Source organism: Chiloscyllium punctatum, chromosome 5, assembly GCF_047496795.1.
Source record: "Chiloscyllium punctatum isolate Juve2018m chromosome 5, sChiPun1.3, whole genome shotgun sequence".
NCBI classification, from domain to species: Eukaryota; Metazoa; Chordata; class Chondrichthyes; order Orectolobiformes; family Hemiscylliidae; genus Chiloscyllium; species Chiloscyllium punctatum.
Genome location: NC_092743.1, coordinates 52,537,820 through 52,561,132, shown reverse-complemented (window position 1 = coordinate 52,561,132; position 23,313 = coordinate 52,537,820). Strand labels below are relative to the sequence as shown.

Sequence of the window (23,313 nt, the reverse complement as noted above, 5' to 3'; positions counted from 1 at the left end):
CAGTCAACATGGGGAGTATTGTGTTTCTATTAAACACCCTTAGAGTCATAATTGTAACAAAGGCAACTGTGATGACTGATACAGCTATGGACAGTGAATTAATCAGGGCAAATGAGTCCTTGACTGTAGAAGGACAGTATGGATCATTAAGCACAATGACTATGTTTGAAGGTTTTTGAAGGCTTAATTTTTCATCTGTGGACACTACATTGTATATTTATAGAAAGTAAGAAATTAATGAAAAGACAAAGAATTATGAATAAAATAAGATTGAAAATAAGAAAGTTTGAGAAGTGACACTGAAAACTGCTGAAACAATTAGAAAGCAACTGGTTGAATTGTGACTTTCATTGGTTGGTTTCTGATTCTGTTCTGCATTTGGATCATCCTCTGTAAAGCTGATCCTTCAAAAGGTTCATTGCCCTCTCCAGCAAGAATATAATTAATATAAAGCTACAAAATTCTTGCATAATAAACCTTTTATCTTCCAGAGGAGAGCTATTTTAAGTTTGGAACGCACCGAAAGCATTTCAAGAAAATGTACCCTTCCTTGCAGCTGTCATGGTTCAGGAAGGTGTCTTGGAAAACAAGTCATATGCTTGATAATTTACCATTCACCCTCAATTTATATCTTGCCATTTTGCTCTGGAAGTACTGAATTTTTCTTGTACTTTTGCAGAAAAACAGCTATGTTTGGAGTGCAGGCCTTATTAAGAGCTAGATTTCTCAAAGATTATTCCTTTTAAAGAGCAACTTGGTTCTGGTAATTGAAGATGTGATCATGGTACCTGGGAAGTTAACAATAGTAAAGCAAAGGAATTAATCAAGAAGATAATTATCAGGAGTTTATTGGCATGTGTTCTGTTTCCAAGCAGTTTAGTTTAAAATACACTGGCTACAGGGAACATCTATTTCAAGCAGATTCAAGTTGAACTTCGATAAGTTAAGAGTTTTAAACCTCTTGGTATCTAAAGGATTCTATTGTCAATGAGTTGGACTTATGGCATCGTCAAGGTGAGAAAAAGAGAGTTTTCCTGAATGCAAGACTGCAGAGTCTTTAAAAACATTCCTAACAGAGAGTCCTAATACAAGGTGGCTACGCATAAAAACATTAGTGACGTATTAGTTGAACTCAAAGTCCACAACTCTTGGATAGTTGCCAAGAATTTGAAGGGAAATAATATTATAAAACACAATAAATCTCAATTTATATATAAATCTATACAGATGTTTGAAATGGAATTCAGACTAAGTGGTTAATCTTCCATTTTCTGATTAGTTTTTTGGGTATATGTCAAATGGGTGCAGAAAGAAACTCTAGTTAAATTTTGTGAAATAAATGTGTTCATTTTACTATTAAAATATTTAACACCAACTATTTGAGATGAAGATTAGTTATTAATACTTATGTTAATTCATTTTTGTGTCATAGAATTCTTGAATTTGAAAATTCAATCCATGTAAATACCTGTTTTTTCATATTTCCAATCTAATTTCAGAATAATCCTAGCAAAATGTTTCTGGTCTCTACCAATTATAGTAATAGTTTTGCTTGATTTTAGTTTAAGTAGGTTTGAAATATGTCATTATTAACAATGTAAAATGTTTAAAGCAGAAGTATCTATCCAATAGGAAAGAAGTGGAATCTAGAGTTACTTTGAGTGGACCAGAATTTCAAGCTGCTTTGTCCAGAGAGGTTGCAAAAGAAGAAGAGAAACATGCTCAGCAGTTGAAAGGGTATCAAGAAAAAAATGACCTACTAAGTCAGCAGTATGCATCTTTGGAGGATGAATTTCGCATGGCTCTTACCATTGAAGCAAACCGATTTAAAGAGGTAATTAAGGATGAAAATATTTTTGTGGAAGGTCTCTACAGCCTAGAGGAATCAGTTTAATTTGATGTAATATTTATGGTGGCTATGATTGTTGAAGGTCAAACATGTTAATTTTTATGTCTGTTTCAGATAATTAAATCAAGTAGGTAGTTTGATTATATTGTTACATCTTGGTTAAATCTTTGGCTGTGACGTGATTCTGTAAAGTTGTACTTCTGATTTACATAACAGACATTATTTGAACTCTATTTAAAATTAATAAAGAGTTGACAAAAAGCCAAGCAGCTGTACACAGCACTGACTTAATATTCACTAAACTATTAGAAAAACAGACAAACTTGGGAATTCAAGTAGATGCACTTTTAAAGGCATGATGACAAGTAGAACAGTAAAATACATACAAGACATGTTACTGGCAAGTACAAGCAGTGCAAAATTAAAAAGCTAATGCTAAACCTGTTCTAAATCATCACTTAGTCAATAGCCAAAAAAGAATTTGCCAGTTTTGGATATCCTACTACTTAAAGCGATCATAGCAATGGAAGGGAAATAGAAGAAATTTAGTAAGGTGATACCTGAAACAAATTCATGGAATGTGGGGAAGGTGATGGTGTATTCGTGATGTTACTGGACTAGAAATTCACAATCTCAGGTTAATGTTCTGAGGGCGTGGGATTCAAACTCCAAATGGTGAAATTTGAATTCACTAATAAGCCAGCCCAATGGATTCATGTGTTGCCCTCAAACTGGAAAATTCACTTTCCTCCATTAAACTAATTTGTCTGCTCAGATAAATATTAAAAAGCCCATGGCACAATGTTAAAACAAAAGAGGTATCTCTGATGTCTCGGCCAACATTAGGATCTCAGTCAATACCACAAAATGAAGTTATCTTTAATCTTTTTTATTCACTTATATGATGTAAATGTCACTGGCTGTGCTGGTATTTATTGCTCAGCCCTGCCACCCTTGAGAAGGTGGTGATGAGCTGCCATCTTGAACTGCTGCAGTCCATGTACTGAAAGTAGACCCTTAATGCCTTTAGGAAAGGAATTTCAGGATGCTGACCTAGTGACAATGAAAGAATAATGATATAGTTCCAAGTCAGGATGGTGAGTGTGTTGGAGGGGAACTTATATGAGGTGGTGTTCCCATGTTTCTGCTGTTCATGTTGAGATAAAAGTGGTCATGGGTTTGGAAGGTGCTGTCTTAGGATCTTTGGCTAATTTCTGCAGTGCATCTTGTAGATAGTACACACTGCTGCAATCGAATGTGGATGTTTGTGAATATGGTACCAATCGAGCCGGCTGCTGTGACCTGAATGGTAACAAGCTTCTTGAGTGTTGTTGGAGTTGCACTTAACCAGGCAAGTGGGGAGTATTCCATCACACTCCTGACTTGTGCCTTGTAAATGGTGGACAGGCTTTGGGGAGTCGGAAGGTGAGCTACTTACTGCAGTATTCCCAGCCTGCTACTAGCTCAGAGGCGGGGAACCTTTTCATGTTGGAAGGCTGCATTATGTTAGTTGTAATCTAATAAGGCCGCATCCAAGAAACTTCAATTATATATTCTTCAAAGTTCACATTATTTTGTAAAAATCTAATTACTATGTACTAACTAAAAAAAAAGAAAGTAAAATGTGAATTCTAAAATTAACTAACATTTTAATGACTTTGTTGTGACTGCTTTTTGGAGGAAAGCATTTGAATATTTGGTTGCAGCATGGAGGTCTGCAGTTTTAGCTGATGGTTTTCCGTCATTTGTGACCTTGAGGGCGTCTTGATTTTGGTTAAGTAGGAGAATGTAGATTCACAGCAATAAGTGGGGATTATTTCGTTGAATTTTCTTTTACTCTTTGGTATTTTAAATACATTATTTTAAGATTAAAATACTAATAAAGGAAGAAAAAAAAATTAATAAAAAAATAAAAGATTTGTTCTGCAAAATTTGGATTCATTCAAAAGGCCACACATAATAGCCTAGAAGGCCACAGGTTCCCCACCCCTGTACTAACTGCTATATTTAGATAGCGAGTCCAATACAATTTCTGGTAAATGGTAACCTCCATGATGTTGATAGTGGGGGACTCGGTGTTGGTAAAACCTTTCACTGTCGATGGCTGTGATTAGATTGTCTTTTATTAGGGATAGTGGTCACCTAGAATTTATTGGTGTGTATGTTACTTGTCACTTCAGCCCAAGTCTTGGTATTGTTCGGGTCTTGTTGCATTTGGCCATGGACTGCTTCAGTACTTGAAGAGTTGTGAAAGGTGCTGAACATTGTGCAGACATCAGCGAATATTCCTACTTCTGACTTTCTGATAGAGGGAAGGTGATTGATTAAGCAACTAAAGAATCGGGCCTAGGACTCTACCCTGAGGAGCATCTGTAGAGATGTCCTGGACGTGAGATGACTGACCTCCAACAATACAACCATCTTCCAATGTGCTAAGTCTGATTCCGATCATTGCTGAGTTTATTCCTGATTCCTATTGACTCCATTTTGCAAGGGCCCAAACAGAGTGTTAGTGATCAAATTATTTCTGAGCATCTACTGCATGATAGCATTGTTGATGACATTTTCCATCCGTTTACTGATAATCGATAATAGACTGATGAGGTAGAAATTCGCCAAGAAGGATTTGTCCTGCTTCTCATGTACAGGACATACATGGGTAATTTTCCACATTTTTGTGTAGATTCTTGTGTTGGAGCTGTACTTGAGCAGTTTGACTCAGGATATAACAAAACCTGGAGCTGTGATATTGTCAGGATGTTGTCAGGGCCCCAATTGCCTTTGCAGCAACTAGTGCCTCCAACCGTTTCTTGGTATCACATGGAGTGAATCAAATTCGCTGAAGTCAGGCATTTGCGATTCTGGAGACGACAGGAGGAGGCAGAGATGGATCATCCACTCAACACTTCTGGCTGAAGATTATTGTGAATTTTTCAGCCTTATCTCTTACACTGATGTACTGAGCTCCCCCACCACCACTGCTGATGGGGATATTTGTGTAGTCCTTCTCCAGTGAGTTGTTTGAATGTTTAACACCATTCACAACTGGATGTGGTAGGACTGCAGGGCTCAGATAATATCCATTGATTGTGGATCGTTTAGCTCTATATATCACTTGCTGCTTATGCTTTTTGTCATGCAAGTAATTCTGATTTGTAGCTTCATCAGGTTGATATCTCATTCTTAGGTGTGCCTGGTGCTGCTCCTACTATGCCTTTTTGCAATGCCCATTGTTATGTCAATGGTAGAGTGGGAGATATGTTCGACCATGAAGTTGCAGATTGTGTTGATGTTGCTTGACTAGTCTGTGAGACAGCTCTCACAATTTTGACACTAGCCAAAATTCTGGCACTTTGCAGACTTGACAGGGCATTTTTGCCATTGCCATTTCCGGTGCCTACATTGAATCCAGTTAATTCATCCAGTTTCATTTCTATCTTGAGACTTTCTCAAAATTGAGATAACTGACTGACTGGTTTTTTGTGCCATTTCAAAGTGCAGCTCAGTGAACCTGGAGTCATACATAGGCTAGTTGAAGTAATGATGGCAGATATCCTTCCACTAAAGATATTAGCAAACCAGATGGGTTTTTCGAAAAATCAGCAGTGTTTTCCTGGTCATCAGTCGACTCTTAATTCCAGGTAATTATTGAGTTTAAATTTCACCATCTGATCAAATTCCACGTATACTCAGAACCTTTCCTGAGGCAATGTTCCTGAGGATTTATAGTCCAGCTTGATTAATAGCTAGGTTAACAGTCTAAATACCAGCCATCATACCACTTAGTCATTGTCTTCCCCCAGTTATCTGTTAATATTATGTTTACTTGTGCAAATTTATGTATGTAGATTGGCTGCTACTTTTCCTCCAATGTTGTATACTCTTCAGAAGAGCTTAATTACATATAAAAACACTTCAGAATGTCCTTTGGTTGTAAAAGCACTTTATAAAGGCATGTTGCTCTTAATGAGTAGTGATGGCTGTAAGGACAATTAATATTACCTTTTCTCTTTTTGATGTTTAATCGGTAATCATGTATTTCTTAAAATATCCACAGGTAAAATGTGGGTTTGATCATGTGACAGCAGAACTAGCGAAGACCGAGCAGGTCCTTGCTCAGACACAGCAGAAGGAAAAACAGGCAGGAACTTTGGTTCAGGAGCTAACTGCCATGGTAAAAGAGCAGAAAGCTAAGATTGCAGAACTGGCAAAAGCCAAGCAGGAAACAGTCTCAGAACTGAAGGTAAACCGAGTTATATAATATTTGAGGTAGTCAATTGATGATGACTATACTAATGATTAATAGCTGTTATTCCTTACATCAGATACCTATACTATTGTTTGCCTGATAACTGTTCTATCTATCTTTGCAGAAAGTGGGCAGACATTTGAGGGATATTTTAAGGCACAAATGGCCAGTATGCCATTTTTACATCTACATATTCTGGCCCATTTGGAGGAGGCATAATCATTATTGTGATAGTAATTGCTGAAGCTGTGGCCAGCAGTGGAGCTGAAACTGCTGAAAAGAAACGAATGCTCCTGAAACTCCACTTTACTTGCATCCCATATTTTTTCTCATATATATGAATTGCAAACTTCTTAATTCCTATGCCACCCTCCACTTACCACAGGTTGCTCTTTAGCCTTTTCATGTATGTTGGCAACCTGTCTAAAGATAGAGATATCCCATGTCTATCTGCCTTACCGACAATGTGATTATTAACCACCATAGTGTGATTATGAACCATTTCCAAAAGCAACTTCTTGGCTTTGCTATTTCTTGTGTTGTTGTGAATGTTACGTATGTCCAGATTCAGAGCCTTTAGTTCTATTCTCTTCCTTTTTTTATAATCTCTAGCCATATGTACTACTGCATTCTTAGGTTTGCACACTCTGCCCCTGTGATCATGCTGTGATCATCATATTCCTTATTCCCATTTTACTGTCTTAGTTTGATTTTTCTGTTAAAATTTAGCATATTTTCCCAAACTTGAGCTTGAACTGGTACTGTCATGGACAGATTTACCTGTGGTAGGAAGGTGTGTGAGGATGATATCACATCTATTTTCACTCTCACTGGACCCTTCACCATCTGTAGCAGATCAAGTCTGGCAGCTAAGTTCATTAAGACTGGAGCCACTTAAGCAGTAGTGCCGTTTCTGACCGTCACGTAGGGATGGCCAATAAAGTCCCTCACCCAGAGTATATTCTGTGCCCTTGCCAATGTCACTGCACTATCCTTGTGGAGAGGAAGTCCCATCTCAACTTTCAGCCTCGGCATTAATATGCCACACTGAGTATCTGAACATCACCCTCTCCTTTCTAAGTGTTTACTCCCATTTCCCCTTAATGTTTGCGAACAGAGGCAACGGATGATCTTAGCCCATCTCCTCAAGTAACCTGGCATGCCAGCAATAGCACTTACCTGCCTAAATCCCTGACCAGTGGATCAGTTTCTCTCCGGTGGTACCACACGTACTGTCCAGAATGGTTGAGAAAAGTGAACAAGATGCAGTGAATTGAGCTCGACATCAAGATAGGCATTGCTGAGCGTCTTGCCCGATTCTTTCTCTCATCTTCCATCGCCCATGTTGCTCAGAGCCTGATTAGGTTCTGCCTAAAATGTTAACTCTGTTTCTGTCTCCAAACCTACTAAGTTTTTAAAGCACTTTTACTTTTCACTTTGTTTTCCAGCTTCCACAGTATCTTGTTTTTATCGAGGTGCAAGTAATTATTTTCTGAAGGAAAGAATGGTTGTCCTTATGTGAGGGTTGACAGCTTGCAAAATATGACATCCATAGTGTAATTTTTAATGCTACAACATTTTGCTTATCTTAAGCAGAAATAAGTGTGTAACATAACCTTGAAGAGAGTTTAATGTATAACATTTCATCTGTTGCTCATATAAGATCACAACTAAACTACTCCCTTGAGATGGCTAATGAAGAGTCATGGATTAAGATTTAGCTTGGTTCATAATTATTAATCAATTGATGAGCTGTAAAGCAATTTATCCGACAACCTTGCAGTACAAGCTACAAACACACACAAGGTCACATTACTGATACTGCTCATAATTTATCTTGTAACTCTTATGTGCATACTGAACACCTGGTTGTAGACATTATGTACAGAATCTTCAAAAGGTAACTAGATCTTTAATTGGCATTCATAAAATCATACTATCGTATTTCATTTTTCCAGAAATTATGCCACTATTTATATGCATTACACAACATATATAGTAATAATGCTGAAGAAAAGCTGCAAATCACCATAAAGATCCATTGATGATCAGCCCTCAAATTAATTATATTGTTAATGGTTATGAAAAGTGCTCGATCTACCTCAAATTACCCTGGAAAGGAAGGTTTCTAAAAAAAATTGAGAAGCAAGTGATGTTAGCCATTTTATGTTGCTACTACACAATAGCAACACAGGTGGTGTTCACTACCAACAGAAAGCTGCTGTCAAGCCAAAAAGACATTCTGTCTATGACATAAATGAGAAATATGGTCTGTGAATTTTATTGCTGCTATGATACAGTATGTAGGTGCAGAGCAGACTCAAAAGGCAAAATGTTCCTATGTTTCTATGTTAGGTGCTCACCAAAGGGACTGGCAGACTATATCAAATACCAAACCCCTTCAACTGTTTGCAACAAGCAAGGTGCTAAATCATCCCCAAACACAATGTGTCCAATGTGATTTTGCAATTGGTCATTTGTTAAATAAAATGCAAAGAATTAAACTGGCAATCAATTTAGGATTGTCAGTTGGGCTCACAGTGTGGGGTACTTGTGTGTACTGGAAGCCATATATTATTACACAGTACCCTGTTTTGACAGACAAACCTGGCAAGCCTATGGCTGGTAAGATGACAGATTACCTCTGCACAGAGCCCAGCTAAACCATTTAAGTGGCCAATTACACAAAGGACCTATTTCCACCTCTGCTGGCAACTAACCAGTAAAAGGTGGGTAAAGGTTCTGCCACATGGGGAGAGTGCCAAGTAAACCATGGTGACCTTCCAGCAGGGTTCTGGGTGAGATCCTCTTTGATCCACACAGCAGGGGGTCCCTGGTAGCAATTACCATCTCTGCTGCAGCAACATCTGCCTCCTATTGTCCCGAAGATGGGTCACTAGACTCCAAATGTTAACTGTTTTCCTCCACAGATTGCTGCCAGACAAGCAAAGTTTCTCCAGTAATTTCTGTTTTTGTTTGTTTCCCTCATTGCCCATGCTTGCCCAACTGAATGTGTTGCTCACAGACACCATCAACCTGACTTAGAGGATACATAGCTATTAATGTGCTCATATTCTGCTGGTCCAGGCCTAGCAGTGGCTATCATTCATGATAATGCTGCTGACTTGCCAACCCTGTGTCAGGCTGGAACTTTTCAGAGTATGTCACTGTCTTTATTGGGACATTAGCTACCACTGATAAAATAGAACCCCATAAATACACTCCTAATAGCTGCCAAAGAAGTTCTGTCACTTCCACATTTGGCTTCAGCAGTGGCACTTATGGTGGTTATATGAAATTCAGGCATAGAACCTACTTCTGGTGCTTTGAATTGATTTGTATGAATTGTTTGGACTGTTCCATCTGATATTCACAGCAAAATGTTACTTATGTTAAGCAAACCAAATCTCCTTAGAACCATACTTGTAGTACTTGTAGCACACTGTAGTACTTGATATGCCCGAGATGAACAATTATTATGTTTTTTGTCTTTTTTTTTTGTAAGTAATTATGTTCTCCAGTTTCCAGGTGGGATGTCAGTCAAAAGCTGTAATAACTTGTACATATATAATTTTGTCAGGAACAGTTAGCACATGTCCTAATATGATCCAGGCAGATGTCCACTGCTAGCCTCATGTAATTGTTAACGTTTGATTCAACATTTGAATTCCAGTGTACTCACTTAGGTGAGATTCAAATACTGAAATTGCAGCCTGAGAAAAAATGTTTGTATGTAATCATCCTAATGAGAATTTCGAAAGAAAACACCATTGCTTTAAGGCATTTTGGTTCTTTGATCAGCATTTTAGGACTTCGTTGCCAGTTAGTATGCAGTTGACTTACAACATAAGGAGTGAATTTCTATGATATTTTCCCGAAATCAAGTAAATCAACTTTGTGAATTAACCTCAAGTAAATTAACCTCTGCAGGAATTATCTTGGGCAAGGTTATTCTGTGTGTGTTGATTGTTGAAATTTTCATTTACAATATAGAGCCGGTTCCGGGCACTAGAATACGTAGCTGAGGAAGAGAAGAAGAAAACAGTTCAGATTGAACTACTTAAGCAGGAGAAATCTAAACTGATTTCACAGCTAACTGCGCAGGAGTCTGTGATTGATGGCATGCGAGCCGAGAAAAGGATATGGGGACAGGAGTTAGCACAGCAAGGTAAGACTGTTTTATTTAACTACATTGACTGAAAAAATATATTTCAATGTCTACCTTGGCACCCTTAATTTCAAATCCAAATTCAATCCAAGTCCAAGTGAAAACTAATGCAATTAAAGCACAAAGTGTTTTTCCAGTAATTCAAATAATAAAGGCTTCACGTATCATTGAGGTCATGAAAAATGGAGTAAAGTCAGTGTGAAACAACTAAGAATTATCATAAATACCGTACAGCAACAAAAATTTAACAATAGATAGATTTTGAAATGAACGAGAAATTATAGAAACCTTAAGAATATTGAGTTTGATCTGATTGATAATTGGACCAATAGGTTGTACTGTATTGTTTGCCCAATGCTTCAGCCTGCTGATTGACTAAAAAGTATTGTAACTGGAAAGCACCGGGAGTTGATGGCAAATGCACACAGATTGCACTTAAAGGTCAGTTTTTATTCAGTCTCTTTTGCCACCGTTTCTCCACTCTAATGACAATGGCTCCACCACTCCCCCACCCCACCCCATTTCATGTTGGAACCCTATCTGCTTTTAATGGGTGTTTGCAGAATGCACTCACTGTGCCACTCTTGAGTATAATTGTGTCTGAGTATAATTTGGTGATTAATTGTGATGAAGGATTGAGAGAAAAGTGCACTAAATAATAAGCAGTTGTGTCAAACTTTAGAAATTGCTGAGTGTATTGGTGTGTAATACGGTAGAAGCAAAATAAAAATCAAACTTGTGCTTGAGCAGCACTGATGGATCTCCCACTGCTTCTGTGAGACAACCCTCTCCATTAGACACAAAACAGTGTGTGCTGGAAAAACTCAGCAAGGCTGGCAGCATCTGTAAAGAGAAATAAATGAGTTAACAAGAACAGCAAGAGAATTCCTACAAGTGTGATACTCATCTTTGGACTCCATCAACAAACATGTTGACCTGGACCCATTATACAAACCACTGCAATGGAAAATCGGAACCAGCACCAACCAGAAACAGCTCGAAGAAAGTCACATAAATTCAAAGCAGAACAGTACAGCAACACTTCACAGGAGGCAACATAGCACTGATGATATCACCTAGCAAGGGGGCGAAACATCTGCCAACAAACCTACCAACTCAGCGAACAGACCAACAATGAATCCAACCAACTCCCGAGCTACAGATCTTCACAAAAAGTTTAAGTAGGAGTAACTCTTTGTCAGAATTGAAAATAGCTGGGAAAAGGTTTTATTTCTGCTGATGACAGGGTAGTTGGGGGGAGTCAAGGGAGAATCAGTCCAGAGAGAGAGAAAAAGGGATAGGCAAACAAAGGGATAGTTGGAGATAAATGCTAGATAGGGTGCTAATAAGAATAGTTGAAAATAGGTTGGCTGTGCAGGGAAGGAACCCATACAATGCAGGGACTAACAGTGTAAGGGAGAGTAATCAGCATGGAGAAGAATGATCACAGTCTGATATTATTAAACTTGGTGTTGAATCACAATGGCTGTAAAGTACTGAGTTGGAAGATGAATTAATGTTCTTCGAGGCATTTTTATTGACTGAGGCTAGGTGTTTGGCAAAGTGCTCACTTAATCTGCATTTTGTTTTGCCAATTTACAGGAGATGACCTTATAGGCTGTGAATTCAGCAGACTTGATTGAATGAAGTGCAGGTAAATTGTTGTTTCACCTCAAAGGTGTGTCTGGGGCCTTGGATTGTGAGGAGGAATTAACGGGCAGGTGTTATTCTTTCTGCAATTGCGCAGGAAGGTACTTTGAGGGTGTGGGGAGGTGTTGAGAGAGGAGGAGGAGTGGACCAGGCTGCCCTGAAGGAAACAATCCCTGTGGAAAGTTGACAAGGGAAGGAAGGGGAATATGTTTGGGTTATGGCATTCTGCTGGAGGTGACAGAAATGGCAACTTATGATCCTTTGGATACAAAGACTGCTTGGATGGTAAGTGAGGACCAGGGGAACCCTGTTGGTGTAGGAGGAGAGGGGAAGGGTGAGGGCAGAAGTGCAAGAAATAGGTCAGACAGACACAGTTAAGAGTCCTGTCAACCACAGTGGTAGGAATCCTTGATTAAGGAAGAAGGTGGACATTTATGAGGCCCTCCTGCAAAAGGTGGCATCATTAGAATAGATGCGATGGAGAAACTGAAAAACAGGATTGAGTACTCCCAGGAAGTAGGGTGTGAGGATGCGTAGTCGAGGTAACTAAGAGTCAATGGGTTTGTATTGGATATCAGTGGCCAGCCTATCCCCAGAAATGGAAACAGATGTCAAGGAAGGGAAGGGAGAAGTCAGAGGTGGACCAAGTGCAGGTGAGAGCAGGTAGAAATTGGAAGCAAAATTGATACATTCTTCCAAATCCAGACAAAGAGGAAAAGGGTATAGACAAATAAATGGGCTCTATCTCCATATACAATCAATATTCCCCTCTCACTCCATCCATTATTAGCATAAATACCATCCTTTCCCAGCTATTTTCAGTTCTAACAAAAGGTCATTTGACTCGAAACGATAACTGTTTTGCTTTCCACAACTGCTGCCAGACTTTCTGTGTATCTCCAGCGCTCTCTGTTTTGGTTTCAGATTTCCATCATCCACTGTTCTTTGTGTTTATCCTATTGTTTACTATGTCTAATAGCCTGGCTCACCATTCAGTCATTAATGCCCGAGAATGCTACATTTCTGAAAGTGTGTTTTCTGATGGAGCATGATAGAGGTAATTGAACGCTAAAATAAATTCTCATATCATCCCATTTTCTCCTGGTAAGATAGTCACAAGTTGGCTAACTGGTCATGCAACATTATTATAGATGATATTGGAATAAGCACAGAACATTGTCTGTGATCAATGCCTATTTGAAACTGCCCAATCCATTTTATGTTGGATTTTGGGAATTAGCGTAATATAGAATTCTTGTGTTGTATTAAATCCCATAGTGGAAGTACAATGTTTTAATCCAATCTCCACAGTCTCCCAGAAACATTGTAGAACACAAGTACAGAATTAATTAAAATAAATATTCCCACTCCTCCCCATGGAGTAGTATAATAACCATCATCAACAGAACCATGATATTACTTCCTGCATAGAGAATTGTGTCTCTTGGAAATGTGATTGAAAGTTATATGAGTAAGTTAAAACATAAATTATCAAATATATGGAACATGATTGCTTCTGTGCTGCTGGGATATTAGAAAAATTGGGCTGAATTTTACAAGACCCGAGTTTCAGTTTGAACTATGTCTTTTTCTACACTTAATGGAAAATTTGAATGTACTAGGGTCACTACACCCTAAAGGTATTTTTTAATAACAAACAATTGATTCATTGCATAATACGAGGTCAAAAGTAGCATATGCTCACAGTCATCAACATACCGATCCAGAAGACTAGCTCAAACACATTCAATGAATTCCCCCTCTACAGCATGGGTGCTCATTTGATTTTAGCTAATCTATATGTAGAATTAAAGTTGTCTATGATTACAAAATTTGTATTGTTATATGCACCTCTAATTTTCTGATTTAGACAATGCCCGACACTGTCACTACTATTTGGTGACTTATAAACCACTGCTATGAATATGTGCTCCTCTTCATATTTTTTAACTCCACCTAAACAGATTCTACATCCTGTCTTTTGAGATCCTTTCTCACTAATACAATAAGTGTGTCATGTATTATTAGCACTACACCACCTCCTTTCCCTTTTTGGCCTATCTCTCTAAAAGTCAAATATCCTTTAATATTCATTTTCAGTCATGGTCATCAAGCAGCCATGTTTCCATTATGGCAATTAAATCATAACATTTTACTTATACTAATGCCACTAATTCATCTACATTGTTGCAAATGTTACATGCATTCAAATGGAGAGTTTTTAATTTTGTGTTTTCTATTCTACACTAATTTAACCCTGGTTGATTCTATGTTTTGATTTTCTGTTTACTACTTTCCATTACACCATTTTTACTTTCATAACGAGCTTTGATTTTATTCTCTCTGAATTTCCTCTCAAGTTCTCCTCCCACAGACAAGCTTGTTAAAGCTTTCTCTAATAGCACTACCAAATTTTCCTGCTAAAATGTATGCTGCTCTCCTTGTACAGAGTCCACCTGCTACAAAACTAATACAGTGCACCAAAAATCCAAAGCCTTCCCTCCTGTCCCATTTTTCCAGCCACTTGATATTTTGCTCAATCTTCCTGTTTCTACATTCACTAACATGTTGTCCGAGAGCACGCCTGAGATTACTGACATAGAGTTCTGCTTTTCGTTCTCTTTGTCTAATCCTTAATTTCTACTTCTAGATTCTCATTCTTCTTTCTGCCAATGAAATTGGTGTCAATGTAGTGCACAACGTTCAGCTCTTCACCATCCATCAAAAGGATGTCCTGCAGTTACTTTGTGACATGCTTAGTCCATGTACCAGGAAAGCAACAGTGTGGCTACATGATCTGATGAACTGTCTCCAGTGTCCAAAATGGAAAACAGATTAGTGAATCAGGTCACCTCAGATCGCTCCTGCATTCTTGCGTAGACTTTCTAAACTACTTAACGGTCACCCATTCCGTCCCTATAGGCTACCCGTCTTGACCTATAATAGAATATGCTATGCAGATAGTTCTCACTTCATGGATACACCACAATGACTGTAGCTAGCACTCGAGTTCAAAATTTGTAGCTCAGATATTTTTGCTGCTGCCAATGATACTTGCGTACATAGTCGCCTAGACCACTTGAAGCACACCCAATTCCACACTTGGCACAGGATAGGCATTGCATCCTCTCACAGATAACATTTACTCCTAGCTTTGTATCACCAATAAACTTGGATCTAGTGCACTTGGATTGCTTATTAAAGTCATTGATATAAGTTGTAAGTAGCTGAGATTTAGACCTTTGATCTTTGTGACATTTAACTTTTACACCTTGCCATCCCAAAAGTTCCTACTCTGTGATTTCTATCCATTCACCAGTTTATGCTCATTTATTACACACAATATGAGCCCTGATTCTTTGCTCAGCCTCTTGTGCAGCACTTTATCAAAACTGTTCTGAAATCTAAGTACACTACATCTACTGGTTTCGCCTTGTCTACTGTGCTTGTCACCATCTCTTTAATATGTTTATCTTAGCTATCAAATCATAGATTTTAATAGGTGCAAAAAGTCATATGTGTTAATTTTATGCCAGTGTGAGCATACAGTGGATTTTCCATTAAGTACTGAGCCTCATTTCTAATTATATCCAGTGTGGCAGATCCAGTTTTCCAATCAAATTATGAAATTGAGTTGATTATTTAAAATTGAGGCAAAAATTAAATAAGAATTAAAAATGAGAAGAGAAGAAGGGTAAATAAGAATTTACAGCACGGGTTACACACCTAGTGAAAACTGATGAGAGGATTAAATGATTCAGTGATCGCTCTGACGTGTTTACTTGCGAATGAATAATATAGTGGTTGGTTGTCCAAACTGGCTGTGTTGCTATGTTAAATTCATATTTATTGGAGAGATTATACATGTCTTGCTCATTAAATATACTTCAAAATGAAAGTGCAATTAAATATATAAATAAAGATAGTAAATGCAGTTTATATTTTTGGTTAAGATCTGTCCATGTATTCCTTTTTATTGGACAGGCAGTTCTTTGGCTCAAGACAGAGGAAGGCTCCAGGCAAGGATTGAAATGTTAACATCAGAGATGGAGTCTCTAAAAAAACAAAATGAACAGGACATGAATACTTTGAAAATAAAAACAAAGATCGTGGATGATCAAACAGAAACTATTAGAAAACTTAAAGAAGTAAGTCCCTCATTCTAAAACTTAGAAAAACAGTTGTTGCAAAATTCTGCTTCTGAACACCTGGTTTTTGGCACTATAATTGCCATTTTGCCGAAAATGTCATCCACAGTGTGTGTATATACTTCAACAATCCATACCGTTATAGCCAAGGTGTTAGTACGCTCAAGGGATGGCACAGATGCATGACTATATACAGAATGAAAAGCTCATGCAAACTAAATTAGAAACCCCGTGAACTTGAACAAACTAAATAGAAAGCTCACAGCAGGATATCTTGTTCGTCCAAAGTGTTCAAGAAGCAATTCAGATACTGGGACCTAAGTGCAGGAATGGTCAGTGTTTATGAGGACGGCAGGGAGCCTCAGCATCCCACTCACCAAAACCGCTGCACCACACTGACTTTAGGAACCCCAGGGAAACTAAGTGCCTAATTGGCAGCAAGCACTCTAATGTGAGACTTATTGTCCCCCAAAGTGGCATGTTCTAATGCTGCTTGATCAGACAGGTACTTACAGGCTGGGAACCCTGTTGTCTCCTTGCTTCTTTCCATTAAGTGGGCAATTAATACCTAGTTGAGGGCCTCATTCCATCACCATCCTGGTAATTCAGCCAGGAGCAGATAGGGAACTCAACATGCAGTTACATTAACAAAGTTACAGTAGTACTACTGATAACAAAAAGCTGCCAATTGTCCAACAACTGTCAATGGAGAAAGCGGAGCAGTTAGATGTCCCCTATGAAGCCAGGACCCCAGAAGTGTGGCTGTGCTGATAATTACAGACTTTGTTTCCTTGTGGCTGTGGTTTTAGTGACAAACATCATCCCACCTCCCAGAGTCCTCGTTAAATTCCACCCAGTGTGTTAGATGCCTTCAGTTCCCTAATAATGCCCTTGCTGAAATCCACTACTTGCTGACATCACAGCTGGTAAAGGATAGTATTGCCAGTGGTTGTGACAGTGATTGTGACTGTGAACTTCTGTGCATCTGATTTCTTCCAGGCTGGAAGAATATTTGTTCACTGTTCTATACTTCAAGGGAATACATATTATTCTGTTTTGCAAGACAGAAGCAGGAATCGCCATAATGTGACTTCACAAATGTCTGAGGCTTCTCCATCACGGAAGGTTTTTGACTGTAAGCACATTCCTGTACCAGTGCCAATTCTGAGATGTTCCACAACTGAAAGGGTTCTGCTTCTTCAGCACCATTTAGTTAAGTGATCAAACACAAAGTGCTGTCTAGGTCAATGCTGGCTCCTGCATTATTCAGACATGAGAGAGGGTAGCAAATGGACAATCCAAATGTTTTGATTTGTTCGTGTCTCCATTATGCAGCTCATATGTCCAGCTACACGTGACACAGAAACACAACTCATGTATAGACACTTCTGTTAAACCTCCTCTCATTTTCATATACAGTTGGGTAGAATGCATACATTTAAAGTGAAGTTGCCACAACCAATCAACCACATGTACTATATGTGTTAATAAACTAGATTTGAAAGTAAAGGCACAATTCCAAAATTTTCAAATGGCACAAAACTTTGAAGTATCCTGTATTGTGTGAACTGTCAGGAGGATAATAATAGATGAGGATCGTGATAGACTTCGAGAGGGCATTTAAGGCTGGTTGAATGGCAGTTTGAGACAGGTGAAATTTAACTTGGAGCATTCTTTCTCAAAGGAAAAACAAGAACCAATATAAAATAATGGTTTCAGTAACAAGAAAACCTCAGGGCATGGTGCGAAATGCTTAAATCTATTCAATAGATTATACCAAGCTTACAGGATCCATTCAGAGATACTTAGCTATAACATGTCCTGCCTCTTGAATGGATTTCAGATTGGAAAACTATTCATAATTAATTTCACTTGCTCCTAAGCCCCTTGGAATATCTCACCAAAGATAAATCATAGAATCTCTAATCTCCACACGTAGTTTGTTGGGAATGAGTTCCCTGAGTAGCAGGCAACAGCCTGTCCAGCTGGCACTCATCAACTGAGCCCTGTCCTCTTCCATGATTATGTTCATGCCTGGATGTCATAGAGAGGGAGCTTTTAGTGTCCATCAGTCCTCTTGATGTCTTTCGAGAGGGAACTGCAGGAGTCCAGTGCTTTATTTGCCCCTCCAGCTCCATTATAATTTACTCCCTTCCCACTATCCCACCCCTCCATCACTTTGATGTTTGACATTGGCTGTAATGGGCTTTGCACATACATTTCTAATTGGCTATACGAGTGTGTTGCGTGTAAGAGCACTTCTGGATATGAGAATAAGGAAAAAAAATTTTTAAAAAGCAGACCCAGCCACCTTGACTCTTTTATCCACTACCAAGTTGTCCATGCATTTCAAAATTGTGACTCCCTACACCAGCGGTTCACATTTTATTCTTGGCAAATAGATTAACGTTTTTTTTTGGAAGATTGTTTGAGGCATTAAAAGGTTGACTTAGGCACTGTGAGGTACAGATACTTTTGTGGCATTGGAAAAACTTTGATGTGCACCTTTACATCCCATAATCTAACTTGTTGACAATAGTGACTAGTTGAGGCTGCAGCACAGATGCCTGTGAGATATTATTAGTCACATTCAGCCAATTAGAGTCACATTAGCCAAATAATCCATACTATGTCAATCAAGCAGTCTCCTAATTAGGTCAGTATTTTGCATTCAATACTCTGAACTTTAATTTTTGTTCATAATCTCTTCTAAGAAACTTTATCAAACTCTGGCTCAATGAAGAGTACATGAAGGTATCAGGAGCAGCATCAAACACATCTAAAAAATTAGTAGCCAGTCTGATGAAACTGCATCACAGGGCTACTAGCCTCCTCAACAGCAGAGACAGTACATAACATATAGAACTGAGCTATTTACAACCAATGGATCAGATCCTTGTGGCACTCCACTGGTCACAGGCCTCAAATCTGAAAACAGCCCTCCAACACCACCCTCTGTCTTTTACCTTCAAGTCAGTTCTGTGTCCAAGTTGCTAGTTCTGTCCGTATTTCATGAGATCTAACCTTGCTATCCAGTCCCCCAATGTACACGGTAAGTAATCCCATCTTGGGGAGCAGCTAATTTTGTAGATGTTGCCTGCTTCCAACACAAATAACCAGGTATATCCAACCATGAATTGTGGTGGACAATTAAAGCACTAACAGAGGAGGAGGCTCCACAAATATTCCTCAATGCTGAGTGAGTCCAGCTCTTAAGTGGCAAAGACAAGGTTGAAGTATTTGCAACAACATTCAGCCAGAAATGCCAAGTGAATGATTTCATCTCAGCCTCCTCCTCAGGGCAGTATTATTCATGCCAGTCTGCGGCCAATTCAGTTCACTCCATCCAATATCGAGATCTCAAGGTATTGTATACAGGAAAGGCTATAAGTTCTAACAACATCTCAGCAATAGTATTGAAGACTGTTGCTCTATTATGAGCTGCCCCCCACCAGCCAAGTTGCAGTATAGATACAGCACTGGCATCTACCAGCAGTACAGAAAATCGTTCGGGTATGGCCTGTCCAAAGAAACCAGGACAAATCCAATTGACCAATTACCACTTCTGTCAGCTTGGACAAATCCAACACCACCAATTAACACTCCCCATCCACTTCTCAGTAAAAAGCAAAATGATAGAAGATGCCATTGACATCTCAGTAATATCCAACTCCATGGTCATCCAGCATCTGAGCCCAATTCTATTCCAACTCCCTGTCCAGTTGCAATAATTGGAGATAAATGGGCCCGTACAATCCAAAATGCACCTGCCAGCCACCTGACTTGCTGTTGAAAATCAAGCCCTGAGGCTTAATATAAAACTGACCATGATAGAGAGAGCATAATAGGCAAACTGTCCCCGACCTATTCTTAGAATCTGTTGTCACAAAGTAAGTGAAGTAGAGTTTCTGCTTTGGGTATTATCAGTAATCTGACTGTAAGTTGCTATAGTTTTACAAAGCTAAGTTATGGTTCAAGTTTCCACTCAATCCAACACATTTGGGACTCACTTGAAATCCCGCAAAGTAGCACAATTAGTTAAAATTACATAGAGTCATAGAGATGTACAGCACGTAAACAGACTCTTCGGTCCAACTCGTCCATGCCGACCAGGTATCCCAACCCAATCTAGTCCCACCTGCCAACACACGGCCCATATCCCTCCAAACCCTTCCTATTCATATGCCCATCCAGATGCCTTTTAAATGTTGCAATTGTACTCGCCTCCACCACCTCATCTAACAGCTCATTTCCATACACGTACCACCCTCTGCGTGAAAAGGTTGCCCCTTAAGTCTCTTTTTATCTTTCCCCTCTCACCCTAAACCTATGCCTAGTTCTGGACTCCCCCACCCCAGAAAAAAAACTTTGTCTATTTATCCTATCCATGCCCCTCATGATTTTATAAACCTCTATAAGGTCACCCCTTGGCCTCTGATGCTGCAGGGAAAACAACCACAGTCTATTCAATCTCTCCCTATAGCTCAAATCCTCCAACCCTGTCAACATTCTTGGAAATCTTTTCTGAACCTTTTCAACTTTCACAACATCATCCTGATAGGAAGAAGACCAGAATTGCATGCAATATTCCAAAAGTGGCCTAACCAGTGTCCTATACAGCTGCAACGTGACCTCCCAACTCCTGTACTCAATATTCTGATCAATAAAGGAAAGCATACCAAGCTCCTTCTTCACTATCCTATCTACCTGCGACTCCACTTTCAAGGAGCTACAAACCTGCACTCCAAGGTCTCTTTGTTTAGCAACACTCTCTAGGACTTACCATTAAGCCCTTCCTGATGAAGGGCTTTTGCCCGGAACATTGATTTTCCTGCTCCTCGGATGCTGCCTGACCTGCTATGCTTTTCCAGCACCATTCTAATCTTGACTCTGATATCCAGCATCTGCAGTACTCACTTTTGCCTTACCATTAAGTGTATAAGTCCTGCTAAGATTTGCTTTCCCAAAATGCAGCACCTTGAATTTATCTAAATTAAAGTCCATCTGCCACTTCTCAGCCCATTGGCCCATCTGGTTAAGATCCTGTTGTAATCTGAGGTAATCTTCCTCGCTGTCCACTACACCTCTAATTTTGGTGTCATCTGCAAACTTACTAACTATATCTTTTATGCTGACATCAAAATCGTTTATGTAAATGACGAAAAGTAGTGGACCCAGCACCGATCCTTGTGGCACTCCACTGGTCACAGGCTTCAAGTCTGAAAAACAGCCCTTCCCACCACCCTCTGTCTTCTAACTTTTGAGCCAGTTGTGTATCCAAATTGCTAGTTCTCCCCTTATTCCATGAGATCTAACCTTGCTATTCAGTCTCCCATTGTACATGGTAAGTAGTCCCATCTTGGGGAGCAGCTAATTTTGTGGATGGTGCCTGCTTCCAACACAAATAACTTTAAATTTGATTCACACAACTGGCACTGAATTTCTTCAATCTTTTGGGCTGTTTTGGGTGATAGTTGAGCTAATTTCCTTAGAAAGATTATTTCAGTCTCCCCAGTATTCAACCTCAGAAATGCTGCACTTTTGCACCTTATATATTAAAGCATCAATTTGCAAGTTTATACTGCTCCACAGTAATGATACGTATCATGTCTTGATCAACATAACAACTTTAAATGGGAATATTATAGTTCCAGTAAATTTAGTGACAAAAAAAAATTTAAAATCCATCAAATATATCTTAGATTTGAAAAGGTTTTGGTGCAGTATTCATTTGAGTTTAATTCTTTAATGTGTAGATATCTGAGCATAGTAGGGCTTATAAAGCAGATACAGTTGTTACATGTTCTGTCTGCTGAGCAGGGACCAAAACCCAAATCAAAAGTATATTTGCCTTTACAGGGTTTACAAGAGAGAGATGAACAGATTAGGAAACTACGTGAGGAAAATCTGCAGGATAAAAGAGCCTTCAATGAGCAATTGCAGGATGAAGCTGCCGTATCTCAAGATCTCAGAGAAAAAGTGGAGAGACTTACAGAACGCAAAAGAGAACTAAAGCAGCAACTTGAAGAAAAGGACATGGAGTTGGAGAATACAAAAATGGCCTTTAGGTAAATGTTAAATATTGGATAAGTCCAACAAAAGTGTATTCTCAGTTGTTTAGTGTTGCAATACTGTATTTTAGTTTCCAATATTTATTTCCCATATTGTGGCTAATGATATTGGGCCAATTGCATTCAATTTTAAATTTTCTCAAAGAAAATATTATTTTTAATTGTACAATTTAGATTATATTACCATACTTGCACCTGTCTTCTATACTAATCATGATAACATATTTTTGTAATGTACATGCGGTATCTTCGTGCTGAAGATGGAGAAAGTTTCATTTACTAAAGTACTTCTATCCATTCATTCATTTTCTTTTTTCCCATTGGTTTTGTGTGATCTGTCAGAGCAATTTTAACTGATTCTAATTTAGGGCACCATTTGACCAAGGTTAACTGCAAACAGCTATTTGTAGGAAAATCCACATCAGAGGAGTGAGAGTCATTCAAAAATAGTAGCATGCTGGGCCAGTATGCCCACATAAAAATAACAGGGATAGGGCAACAAGTCCACAGAACCCTAAATATTGAGGAATGTACAAGAGTGGATATGGTAAAATGGAGAAATTTCTGGTAGATGCAAAAGATTAAAAACAGCAGAAGCCCTGTAAGGTGTGGAAAGGTAGGGGGTTACTTAAGAAATGAATAGAGCAAGGAGGGGTCATGAATAAACGCTGCTGGGTGACATAAAGGAAACTATAAAGGGATTTTATAAGGATTTTAAGAGTTAGAGGAAAACCAGGGCAAGAGTAGGGCCTACTGGGCACCAGTGTGGCAAATTGTATGAGCCAGAAGAACGCAGGTAAGGTTTTAAATTAGTACTTTGCATTATATTCACTATAGAGAAGGCCAGTTTTGATATAGAGATCAGGGAGGGGTACTGTGATAAATTTGAACAAATTAGCACTGAAAGGGAGGAGGAATTAACAATTTTAACGGGATTAAAACTGGATAAATCCTAAGGCCCTGAAGACGTGTCCCCAGCACCTGTTGACAGCAGGAAGGAGATTGCAATGACTCTGAAATTTAATTTTCAAATTTGCTATGGTCACAGGAAGGTTACCAGTGGACTAGAAGATGACAAATGTGGTACCATTATTCAGTAAGGGTGGTAGAGATAAACCAGGAAATTATAGACTAGTGAGTCTAACATCAGTAGCAGCTTTTGGGGGAAAGTTTGGAGG

The 23,313-nt window shown here is 38.9% G+C and overlaps 1 protein-coding gene across 1 annotated transcript in view; it reads left to right on the top strand.

The window, feature by feature from the left end:
• Positions 1 to 23,313, top strand: part of lrrcc1 (leucine rich repeat and coiled-coil centrosomal protein 1) — a 179,201-nt gene that overhangs the window by 125,728 nt on the left and 30,160 nt on the right. Inside the window, exons 13-17 of the mRNA XM_072570311.1 lie at positions 1,633 to 1,834; positions 5,907 to 6,092; positions 10,092 to 10,266; positions 15,901 to 16,064; positions 21,924 to 22,132. Of these exons, the coding sequence (XP_072426412.1) occupies positions 1,633 to 1,834; positions 5,907 to 6,092; positions 10,092 to 10,266; positions 15,901 to 16,064; positions 21,924 to 22,132 (936 nt within the window). The remainder of the gene's footprint in view (positions 1 to 1,632; positions 1,835 to 5,906; positions 6,093 to 10,091; positions 10,267 to 15,900; positions 16,065 to 21,923; positions 22,133 to 23,313) is intronic.